At 34.9% G+C, this 13,183-nt stretch overlaps 1 protein-coding gene across 1 annotated transcript in view; it reads right to left on the bottom strand.

The window, feature by feature from the left end:
• Positions 1 to 13,183, bottom strand: part of ADAMTS19 (ADAM metallopeptidase with thrombospondin type 1 motif 19) — a 279,661-nt gene that overhangs the window by 53,148 nt on the left and 213,330 nt on the right. The window contains exon 17 of the mRNA XM_019924890.3: positions 1,535 to 1,692. Coding sequence (XP_019780449.1) covers positions 1,535 to 1,692 — 158 coding nt within the window. The remainder of the gene's footprint in view (positions 1 to 1,534; positions 1,693 to 13,183) is intronic.

The raw sequence follows: 13,183 nt of genomic DNA, 5'->3' as shown, positions 1-13,183 counted from the left end.
TCTCTCCAGATGGCAGAGGGCACAGACTGGAGTTTCCAATTTAAATTAAATAAAAGGATCCAGAGGAACTGTGGGGGAATGAACAAAATAATTATTTAAAGTATATGCATACTCATGATCCAAGGCTGTCTGGTGTAAAGAACTTAGATTTAAGCTTTGCATCAGGAGAGGCAGCATAGAAGATGGATTAACACCTAGTTTATTCAAAGCTAAGTAACTTACTGGGAGGCACTGAGCACAGTATTTAACCTTTTACATACTTAGTGTTTTCTAATCTGTAAAACGGAGTAATAATAATACATACTACACAGGGTTATTTTGAGGATTAAGTGCTATGATGAACATAAAGCACTTTTGGATAGGGTCTGACTCTCAGTGCTTGATGGTGTATATTATTACTAGTATTAAGATTCGGAACAGAAGGCCCCCATGCAACTCACCCTGCTCCCTTTATGCATATTCCTGTTGGTAAAGTCTATTGACTGCAGTTCTCTAAAACATTCTTACTTGAAATGTGGTCAGTGGACCAGCAGTAGTGGCATCACCTGGGAGATGGCTAGAAATGCAGGTCTCAGGTTCCTCCCCAGAATATGCATTTTAACAAGAACCCCAGGTGATGTGCAGGCATGTTAAAGTAGGAAAAGCAAATGGGCCAGTATGAGATTTGAACCTCTGGCTGCTATACTGGCAACACAGATGTCTCCAGTTGAGGAAGAATTCAACTTTAATTGTGTGGAGATATTAAATAATGTGGTACACTACACTCCAAATAAACAGTCAGTTGGCTGTATTTTAGAGTTGTTTTTATGTGTGGACTCAAAGAGGTGTTGAAGTGTGTGAATCTCAGACTTTGCCACCAGAAGAAAAAACTCCTGAGCCATTAGCATTGACTGCAATGATCAAGGTCAAAAGAGGTATGTGAACCTGCCATGAGCAAGGGCGCAGAGCCCCAATGTCCTGATTCTTTCACTCCAAACTCAGACCTAGTCTTCTGCTACATGGTAAAGAAACTTATTATCCCAAGCATTCAAATTATCATAATTCTTTACAGGAATCACTTAACCTAGTAAGAACACAATGGGGTAATTGGAAGCCTTGTTAAATATTTACCAAACGTTTTCCCCTGGGACCAATACCATTTTATCAAAGGTATTTTATACAGATTCAGGCAATGCCCATTTCACAGATGTATGAAATGTTACGGTTTGCCATATTATAGCACTCTCTTTATAGACATCCACTCTGGTTAGTAAACATATGCTTTTAGGGAAAGAGGAACCTTATTGCCTGCTAATTCACTTCTACTGTGAGTCTGTGAATTCCCTAAAATATCGTGTTCCTTTCATAATAATTTCCATTTTTAGACATCTTGATTTCGAACACATTAAAAAAACCCTAAAAACCCACCTCTTAAATAATTTTAAATGTTTACTTGACAATTCAAATTTGGAAAAAAGATAAGAGAAGGCACGGTGGGAATGTCCTTTGTCATAGGAAGCTGATTATGCAATGTTATCGATTCGTTCCCTCATACCAGGAGGTGTAATGGTGATGTAGTAGGACCTTTGGCGGAGATCTTCTCCCAGAGACCTCGTCTTACATAATGGACAGTAGTTCCCGCTAAGTTGAATGCTCCAGAGTGTTCAATCTTCCAGTCACTATTAATAGACTGTTTTCCAGTGTCTCGGAGAGCTATAAAAAAGTTATAAAATATTATGAGATTAACAAGTCAGCATCATTAATCACTATCCACTTTGCATGATTTTGTTAAAAGCATTTCATTCATTTCTAAACTAAATGGTCAACGCTCCCTGATGCAAAACATGAGGCATCTCCTCTTTGGGAAAGTCTGCAATCACAGCAAATGCCATAGGAAGTTCTCCTTCTCTCCTGAAGCTGTCCACAAACCATACAGTCACGTTTATCCTTGCCTCCTCCAACCTCCTTTGAACACTCGATGTCTATAACCTTATTTTGTGTCCCTTAATCATTTATTCTTTAACAACATATTATTATTTTAAAGGCTATGTGTGTCTATGTTGTCTATGCAATGATCCTATGAACAATGTGAAGGCTGGTACTACATCTTATACATGCTCTGTATCTCCTATGCCACCCAGGAAAGAGTGTGATGACAGAAAGATCATGACACGGAATGTTAACAGATCAGAATGACAGGGTTATGTTCAATACAAAACAATTCAAAGATAATGTGTTAGTTCTAAAAACAGAACTCAGAACCTTTAAACATCCCTAGTTTGTGATTTATTGTGTACAAGAATGGAGGATAAATGCTAATTCTCACCCACAAACAGCCATCATTTGTATGAAATTTTGTGGAGTAACTTTGTTTACCTATACTTTTTTTTCTCTTTTTCTTTTTTGACCTGATCTGTGCTACTATTTAAATGAGATTCATAACATGGAAGTGACATGCCATGATTATCATTTAAAATTAAGGATACCTTATGTTTTTTCCAAATGATTTTATTTTTTATTTAAACTTTAAACTCTCCCCTATATTTGAATTTCTCTTTCAAAAACATTTACATGAAGATTCATTGAAGGTTTTTATGTCATAATGCTATGAAAATGTTTTGATAATAAGCCAATAAATCTTCCAAAATATTATTTAAGCTAATCTCTATTTACTGAATGTTTGAGGAGTTCCAACTTTTTAATATTGTAAATAACGCTCAGATAAATACACTGTACACTAAATATTTGTATACCTGAATACTTCCCTTGGATAGATTCCCAGATTTGGAATTACAGAGTCAAAGAAATCAAACATTTAAAGATTTGGAAAAACAATTTCAAATTGATTTTCATAAAGTTTGCAAGAATTTATGCTTTCATAACAGTGACTAAGAGTGTCCATTTCTGAACAACTCCTTGAAAGCACCTTTCTCTTGTATAATATTTAATCATGCCTAAATCATTGCTTATCAAGCATCCTCTATAAATCAGGAAATACTCAAAGTTCTGGGACTTCCCAAATGAACAACAGAAATATGTTCTACGGCTTCATAGAACTTATCATCTAACTAGCAAACCAGATATTAATCAAGTCATAAGTAACCAACTAATTATAATTACGCTGAAACTTGTGAGGGAGGAATCAGGAAAGGCTTGCCTGAAGGATGTCATTTATGGAGGATGCTAGCCAGGGGAAAAGAGAAGCAAGAGTGTTCAAGACTGAGGGAACTACAGATGCCAAGGTCACCACTGCAGCTTGGTGAGAATCAGGTAGCAAATGTGCAGATGCCACATGTACTCAAGTGGATCATGAACTCATGAGGCTGGAGAGTAAGGAATAGCCAGACCTTATAAGCCTTGTTAACTTTTAGAGGCTTTTTCCTAAGAAAATATATAAAACTATACAAGATTTTGAACAATATTGTACAGAAAAGGGACTTGCATAGGACAAATTTGTATAGAGAAGACAGAATAGTAGCCCAATGGAAAGTAATGGTGGCTTGGCTCAAGGTAGTAGAGAAGGGTGCAAAGAGGAATTTAGGAATGAAATTGATAAAATATGATGATGACTTGGTTGTCCTGTGTGAAAGGAAGTGTCAGAGATGATGCCAGGTTTCTAGTATGAGAAACAGTGGGTTATAAAAGCAAACAGTGAGATTGGAAAGGCTAGCAAAAAAAAATGAGGAGAAATATCAGGATTTGAATTTTGAACAATCCAGTTTTTTAGAAAAGTCTCTTTTTGCTATTGATGTTAAAGATATTTTTCATTTGCTTATTAGTTATTTGCCTTTTAAATTTAAATTAATTAAGCAAATTATAAATTATCTGTGAAGGTTTTTTGGTCCACTAAGAGATTTTTCTGGAGTTTATATTCTAATTATTATAAGCAACATGTTAATAGAAATATTGAAATTTTACCTCTTAATTTCTACCAAGTAATATCTTTATCACATACTGCATATAAAGTAGAATGTTTTAGATAAAATATTAAGCATAAATATTTTCAGATGTATGAAAAATATACAAGTACTAATGTTTACCTTGAATTTTAAACTTGAAAGGGAAATATGTTGCCAGAAAACTCTCAACACTTTGCAAATAGCTCTTACATCTACAAATGGATATACTTCTGATAATGCTAGGTTGATTAAAAAAATAATGATTTTGCCTAAAAGGTAAAGTATGCCCTTGTATTTCTCTAAGGTCTATTAAATATTCTGAGAGTCTTTTTGGCCTAGATTTGTACTGCGGCCAGTATAATTCCATTCTTTTTTCCTGTATCTCAACATATATTCATAGCACTATTACAAAGGAATATTTCCTGAAAATCTCTAAGAAAAATGCCTTAAAAACCTTTTGTGGTGACTATAGTATAATGTTGAGACTCAACTGGTATTCTGGAATTCAGCGTTCCCCGCCCAAATGCCACATGCATGTATCTGAAAACCCACACAATTTATAAGCTTAAGAGCAACCTTATATGCAGACTCAATACTCTGGGTGTGTGGTGTTTCCTGGTTTTGGTTTTTAATTCATTAGCTTTAAAAACGTTTTTAGAAAATCAGTTTCTGGCCATAGCTGCATAACTGGAACTGCACTATCTCTCCCCCTGTAAACAACTAGAAAACTAGACAGTATATGAAACAACTGTTCCCAGACACTGGACAATGGACAACAGAGAACTGTGATCCCTAAGAGGAGGAGACCCAGTGCTCTCTAAAATTACTTGACTTTCTGCCTGAAGATATTTAGCAGGCCCCACCACAGAGAGGGGGAACTCAAGCAGAGCACAGATAACGAGGGCTTCAGCGAGATGAGGACACAGAGAATGGAGTTCAAACTGGCTAAGGCAGCTGGAATCTGTTTTATTGAGTACTGGAGAAGACGGAGCAACACAGCAACGAGCTTCAAAATATTTCATAAGCTGACATAGTGTGAGGGACATAACCTAGAGGATTTCACTTATTTATGCTTGCTGTGTAGAGACCGCCATCCTATTTAAGCTGCAACAGGCTCCTTATATACTCTCACTGTTTACACATAACTATCAGCCCTATCATTTATCAGTTCATCTTATTGTCTGTCTTTGAGCCCTTAAAGTCTTTCGTTTCCACTTTTACGTCTCTTTTGGACGTTACCTTAAACCTTACTAGTTTATGTAATGACCCAAGGGAAAGAAATGGGAATAACCAGGTACCTGGCAGGTAGGACACAATAGAGTTTTGATAGGACACAGGGAATTTGGGCAGCGGGGTGGGGAGTAGTGTCAAGTGTATGCTATTTCACAATTATTTTTTTGTTTTCTATTACAGAAGTTAACTACCTTCTAATTCCTACAACACTATCCATTAACATCAAGCAGCATGGTATTACACCAAATATTGGCAACTTAAAACTTCTACAACAGAATTTCTTAGAGCCACTCAAAAATAACTGTTTCATTTGTTTCATCCTTCATCTGTCAAAAATTTTTGTGGCAGAAACTATCATGGTAGTTTAAAGGAGAATGATCTGTTTACTTGCACTATTCTTTTAAAGGCTTGAGTTTCTGTAAATCCTATAGTTAACTGATAATTACTAAATTCTTAAGAAACAAATGAAGTCTTTTTTCCTAAAAGTTCTGGTATTTTTCAAGGAAACGAAGTGAACCATTAACAAACAATGCATTTTTTTCTATGATACAGTAATTAGGAAAACCAACCAAAATACGAATATGATAAAAGCAAAAGAAAAAAATCTGCAAAGGTGTTCCTTTGAGCCTGAAACTAAATATTTTACTAAGTTGCAAATAAGTGGGGTGAAATTCCGCAAGGCTGGGAAAAGAGTAATTACCTAGGACCTGTAAACTGCATAACTACTGGAGCTTGTGTAGGGTTAGAAGACAGATGCATTCTATGCTATCAGAGTGAAGGTATCTTACTGAACATACAGACTCTTCAGAGGAGAACCTAGAAAGGCTGCATATTAGAAATAAAGCTGGTCTAGTCCTAGAATAAAGGCTCCCTGAAAAGGGAGTGTAGGCACAAAAATTATTCGAAGACACAGTGTTCAAAATTTTTCCAAATCTAATATACACCATAAACCTACAGATCTGAGAAGTACATTGGAACCCAAACAGGATAAGCATAAAGAAAGCCATACCAAAGCACAATACAATCAAACTGCTGGCAAACAATGATAGCGAGAACAATCTTAATAGTGGGCATATTTAAAATAGATAACCAACAAGGACTTACTGTATAGCACAGGGAAATCTACTCAATATTATCTACAACCTCAATGGGAAAGGAATTTGAAAAAGAATAAATACATGTATATGTATAACTGAATCACTGTGCTGTACACCTGAAACTAACACAACATTGTTAATCAACTATACTCCAGTATAAAATAAAAAGTTAAAAATATAAAAGATAAAAAGCATGGAATCATAAAAAAAATAGTGGCCAAAAAGAAACAGGCATATTAGATATAGCGGAAAAAAGATTTAAGAATTCCCTGGATATACCATTACAACGAATGCAAGCCAGAAGACAATGAAACGTTACCTTAAAGTGAAAAAAACAAAACAAAATATAGAATTCTATATTCAGTGAAAATATCCTTCACATATGAAGGTGAAATAAATATACTGTCAGACAAACAAAATCTAAGAAATTTGGCTGCCAGCAGACTTGCTCTACAAGAAGTATTAAAGGATGTTCTTCAGGCTAAAAGAACATGGTTCTAGATGGAAACAGGTGTCTATGTGAAGGCATGAAGAATGCTGGTACTGGTAAATGTACAAAAATAACTAAGCAGGTCCTTATTAGTTGTCTATTTTATAAGGACCTACTGTATAGCACAGAGAACTCTTCTCAATACTCTGTAATGACCTACATGGGAAAATAATCTAAAAAAGAATGGGTATATGTTTAACTAATTCACTTTGCTGTACAGTAGAAACTAACACAACATTTTAAATCAACTATCCTTAAGTAAAAATTTAAAAAAATTAAAAAATAAAATAAAATAAATATATAATTTTTTCATTAATAAGTTCTTTATAGGGGCTTCCCTGGTGGCACAGTGGTTGAGAGTCCGCCTGCTGATGCAGGAGACACGGGTTCATGCCCCAGTCCGGGAGGATCCCACGTGCCGCAGAGCGGCTGGGCCCGTGAGCCATGGCCCCTGAGCCTGCGCATCCGGAGCTTGTGCTCCGTAATGGGAGAGGCCACGGTGGTGAGAGGCCCGCGTACCGCAAAAAAAAAAAAAAAAAAAAAAAAAATTTCTTTATAGTATAATTAACTATTTAAAGCATAAATAGTTACAATGTATTTTGGTGCTTAAAGTATATGTAAAAATAAGTTGATTATATAAAATGTAGAAATAAAATGTATAATAGCAAAGGAGGGGAAGGAGGAAAAGGGAACTCAACTGTTTTAAGGAACGTATATTACATGTAAAGTGGCACAATATAATCTGAAGGGAGACTATAATAAGTTAAAAACTTATACAGTAAAGCAATCAATGAAAATATAAAACATGAGCTATACATGGCTGATAAGCAAATAAAGGAGATTAACAGACTACTAAAAAAAAAAATCCAACAGAAGCCAGATTAAGAGGAAAAAAAGGAATAGAAAGGAATGAAATACATAGAAAAATTCAATATTCACATAATTATATTATGTTTAAATGTACTATGATATTAGTTAGGATAGATTATCAGGCCAGAGGGCCAACTATATTCAATTTACAAGAATGTACTTTAAAAATGAAAGACAGGGAGAGCAAACCTAAAAGGCAGAAAGAATTAAGCATGCAACACCAATCAAAAAAGATGTATTGGCTACATTAATATCAGATAGCATGGACATCAGGTCAAGGAATATTCTAAGATCAAAAGATAATTTTAAAAAATGTCATTTAAATTTAAATTACTTTAAATGTAAAATCTCAAATGACATTTAAAATTTATTAAGGAGATAATAAAATCTTAAGTGTATAACAAAGCATCAAAATGCACAAAGCAAAAACTAACATAATTGAAAGGAGATATAGAAAAATTCACAGTTTTAATCAGAGATTTCAATATTTCTCTTTCCTTAGATGATAAAAGAAGAAAATCAATAAGAATATAGAACACCTGAACCAAATGGAGCCAACCGATATTTAGAGAAGAGTCAGCAATTGCAGAAGATAATTTTTTTTCAAGTATAAACGAAACATTAACCAATACAAGCCATAGGCCATGAAACAAGTCTCAGCTGAAATCAGGCAGTACAGATGACCCTTGAATGTATATGTGAACTGCGTGGGCCACTTGTACATGAAGTTTTTAAATGGTAAATACTTCATTACTTACTACATGATCTCCCATCCCCACCTCCCCTGATGTTTGAATTCACAAATGCTGAACTGAATCGCAGATAGCGAGAAACGGTATATATGGAGGAAGAGCCTATGTGGAGGTCTGACTATAAATTATACTAGGATTTTCGGCTGTATGGAGGGTAGGCGTCCCTAACCCCATGTCGTTCAAGGATCAACTGCATATTCTCTTTCCATGCAGATTTAAACTGGAATCAATAAAATATCTACTAGAAAATCTACAAATATTTGGAAATTAAACAATACAGTTACAAATAACCCATGAGTCAAAGTAGAAACCACAATGAAAATTTGAAAATATTTTAAACAAACAGTATGACCTACAAAAATTGTGGAATGCAGCTAAAGCAGTGCTTAGAAAAACTGTCATATTAACAAAGAAGGACTAAAATCAATTACCTAAGTTTCTAACTTAAAATGGTATTAAAAAAATCGATTTAAACCTAAAGTAAGTAGGAAGAAAATAATAAAGACCAAAAGTCAATTGAATAGAAAGCAGATTAACAATAGATGCAATTAATGACACTAAAAGGTGGTTATTTCAAAAGATCAAAAACGGATAAAACTCTAGTTTGACTGATTAGGAAAAGAAGACAAAAATTAACAACATCAGAAATGAGAGGAGAAATATTGCTATAGTGCATATAGACACTGTAGTGTTGTAAGAACATATTATAAACAACTTCAAGACAATAAACTTGATAAGTGAAATAGATAAGTTCTTTGAAGACACCAATTACCAAATCTGTCACAAGAATTAAAAGAACATCTGACTAGTTATAAACACACACACACACACACACACACACACACACACACACACACACACACACACACTAAAGAAATTAGGCTGGGATTCAAAAACCTTCCCAGAAAGAAAATACCAACGTTCAAACACTTAAGGAAAAACAGTACCAGTTTTATACAAAATTTACTATAAAATAGGAGGAGGGGCACAAAGGCTCTCCCAATGTACTAAAAATCTTATTTTTCTTAAGGCAGGTAATAAATATAAACATTTGTACTTCACTGTTTCCTTTATAACTAACTATTGGTTAAGAATATTTGTTTCTATCTATTGGAAATTCATGAAAATTACATTTTTATATATTCTAGATACAAATTCTTTTCATGATAAATTTATTGCAAATATTTATCTCTGAGACTATGGCTTGCCTTTTTATTTTCTTAATGATGTCTTTAAAAGAACAGTAGTTTACTTATTTATTTATTTAATTTGTATTCAATTATTTTTCAAATCCCACCTTCTCTTTTTTTCTTTTTAACATTTTTATGGGACTGTAATTGCTTTACAATGGTGTGTTAGTTTCTGCTTTATAACAAAGTGAATCAGTTATAAATATACATATATCCCCATCTCTCTTCCTTCTTGTGTCTCCCTCCCTCCCACCTGCCTATCCCACCCTTCTAGCTGGTCAAAAAGCACCGAGCTGATCTCCCTGTGCTATGAGACTGCTTCCCACTAGCTATCTATTTTACATTTGGTAGTGTATATATGTCCATATATATACACTGCCACTCTCTCACCTTGTCCCAGCTTACCCTTCCCCCTCCCCCTGTCCTCAAGTCCATTCTCTAGTAGGTCTGCGTCTTTATTCCCATCTTGCCCCTAGGTTCTTCATGACCATTTTTCTTTTTTTTAGATTCCATATATATGTGTTAGCGTACAGTATTTGTTTTTCTCTTTCTGACTTACTTCACTTTGTATGACAGACTCTAGGTCCATCCACCTCACTACAAATAACTCAATTTCGTTTCTTTTTATGGCTGAGTAATATTCCATTGTATATATGTGCCACATCTTCTTTATCCATTCATCTGTCAATGGACACTTAGGTTGCTTCCATGTCCTGGCTATTGTAAATAGTGCTCAATGAACACTGTGGCACATGACTCTTTTTGAATTATGGTTTTCTCTGTGTATATGCCCAGTAGTGGGATTGCTGGGGCATATGGTAGTTCTACTTCTAGTTTTTTAAGGAACCTCCATACTGTTCTCCATAGTGGCTGCATCAATTTACATTCCCACCAACAGTGCACGAGGGTTCCCTTTTCTCCACACCCTCTCCAGCATTTATTGCTTGTAGGTTTTTTGATGATGGTCATTCTGACCAGTGTGAGATGATACCGCATTGCAGTTTTGATTTGCATTTCTCTAATGATTAATGATGTTCAGCATCCTTTCATGTGTTTGTTGGCAATCTGTATATCTTCTTTGGAGAAATGTCTCTTCAAGTCTTCTGCCCATTTTTGGATTGAGTTGTTTGTTTTTTTGATATTGAGCTGCATGAGCTGCTTGTAAAGTTTGGAGATTAATCCTTTGTCAGTTGTTTCAATTTGCAAATATTTTCTCCCATTCTGAGGGTTGACTTTTTGTCTTGTTTATGTTTTCCTTTGCTGTGCAAAAGGTTTTGAGCTTCATTAGGGCCCATTTGTTTACCTTTGTCTTTATTTCCATTTCTCTAGGAGGTGGGTCAAAAAGGATCTTGCTGTGATTTATGTCATAGAGTGTTCTGCCTATGTTTTCTTGTAAGAGTTTGATAGTATCTGGCCTAACATTTAGGTCTTTAATCCATTTTGAGTTTATTTTTGTGTATGGTGTTAGGGAGTGTTCTCACTTCATTCTTTTACATGTAGCTGTCCAGTTTTCCCAGCACCAGGTATTGAAGAGGCTGTCTTTTCTCTATTGTATACACTTGTCTCCTTTATCAAAGATAAGGTGACTATATGTGCGTGGGTTTATCTCTGGGCTTTCTATCCTGTTCCATTGGTCTATATTTCTGTTTTTGTGCCAGTACCATACTGTCTTGATTACTGTAGCTTTGTAGTATAGTCTGAAGTCAGGGAGCCTGATTTCTCCAGCTCCGTTTCTCGTTCTCAATATTGCTTTGGCTATTTGGGGTCTTTTGTGTTTCCATACAGACTGTGAAATTTTTTGTTCTAGTTCTGTGAAAAATGCCAGTGGTAGTTTGATAGGGATTGCACCGAATCTGTAGATTGCTTTGTGTAGTATAGTAATTTTCACAATGTTGATTCTTCAAATACAAGAACATGGTATATCTCTCCATCTATTTGTATCACCTTTAATTTCTTTCATCAGTGTCTTATAATTTTCTGCATACAGGTCTTTTGTCTCCTTAGGTAGCTTTATACCTGGGTATTTTATTCTTTTTGTTGCAAAGGTAAATAGGAGCATTTTCTTAATTTCACTTTCAGATTTTTCATCATTAGGGTATAGGAATGCAAAGAGATTTCTGTGCATTAATTTTGTATCCTGCTACTTTACCAAATTCATTGATTAGCTCTAGTAGTCTTCTGGTAGCATCTTTAGGATTCTCTATGTATAATATCATGTCATCTGCAAACAGTTACCGCTTTATTTCTTTTCTGATTTGGGTTCCTTTTATTTGTTTTTCTTCTCTGATTGCTGTGGCTAAAACTTCCAAAACTGTGTTGAATAAGGGTGGTGAGAGTGGGCAACCTTATCTTCTTCCTCATCTTAGTGGAAATGGTTTCAGATTTTCACTTTTGAGGATGATGGTGGCTGTGGGTTTGTCATATATGGCCTTTATTATGTTGAGGAAAGTTCCCTCTATGCCTACTTTCTGGAGGGTTTTTACCATAAATGGGTGTTGAATTTTGTCAAAAGCTTTCTCTGCATCTATTGAGATGATCATATGGTTTTACTCCTTCAATTTGTTAATATGTTGTATCATGTTCATTGATTTGCATATATTGAAGAATCCTTGCCTTCTCTGGATAAACCTCACTTGATCATAATGTATGATCCTTTTAATGTGCTGTTGGATTCTGTTTGCTAGTATTTTGTTGAGGATTTTTGCATCTATGTTCATCAGTAATATTGGCCTGTAGTTTTCTTTTTTTGTGACATCTTTGTCTGGTTTTGGTATCAGCGTAATGGTGGGCTTGTAGAATGAGTTTGGGAGTGTTCCTCCCTCTGCTATAGTTTGGAAGGGTTTGAGAAGGATAGGTGTTAGCCTTTCTCTAAATGTTTGATAGAATTCGGCTGTGAAGCCATCTGGTCCTGGGCTTTTGTTTGTTGGAAGATTTTTAATCACAGTTTCAATTTCAGTGCTTGTGATTGGTCTGGTCATATTTTCTATTTCTTCCTGGTTCAGTCTTGGCAGGTTGTGCATTTCCAAGAATTTGTCTATTTCTTCCAGGTTGTTCATTTTATTGGCATATAGTTGCTTGTAGTAATCTCATATGATCCTTTGTATTTCTGCAGTGTCAGTTGTTACTTCTCCTTTTTTATTTTAATTCTACTGATTTTAGTCTTCTCCCTTTTGTTCTTGATGAGTCTGGCTAATGGTTTATCAATTTTGTTTATCTTCTCAAAGAACCAGCTTTTAGTTTTATTGATCTTTGCTATCATTTCCTTCATTTCCCTTTCATTTATGTCTGATCTGATCTTTTTGATTTCTTCCCTTCTGCTAACTTTGGGTTTTTTTTTTCTTCTTTCTCGAATTGCATTAGGTGTAAGGTTAGGTTGTTTATTCAAGATGTTTCCTGTTTCTTAAGGTAGGATTGTATTGGTATAAACTTCCCTCTTAGAACTGCTTTTGCTGTATCCCATAGGCTTTCGGTCATCATGTTTTCGTTGTCATTTGTTCCTCGGTATTTTTTGATTTCCTCTTTGAGTTGTTCAGTGATCTCTTGGTTTTTAAGTAGTGTATTTCTTAGCCTCCATTTGTTTGTATTTCTTACAGATTTTTTCCTGTAATTGATATGTAGTCTCATAGCATTGTGGTCAGAAAAGATACTTGATATGATTTCAATTTTCTTTAAT

This window comes from Tursiops truncatus, chromosome 3 (genome assembly GCF_011762595.2).
Source record: "Tursiops truncatus isolate mTurTru1 chromosome 3, mTurTru1.mat.Y, whole genome shotgun sequence".
Classification (NCBI taxonomy): Eukaryota; Metazoa; Chordata; class Mammalia; order Artiodactyla; family Delphinidae; genus Tursiops; species Tursiops truncatus.
This window is presented reverse-complemented; position numbering and strand designations above follow the sequence as displayed.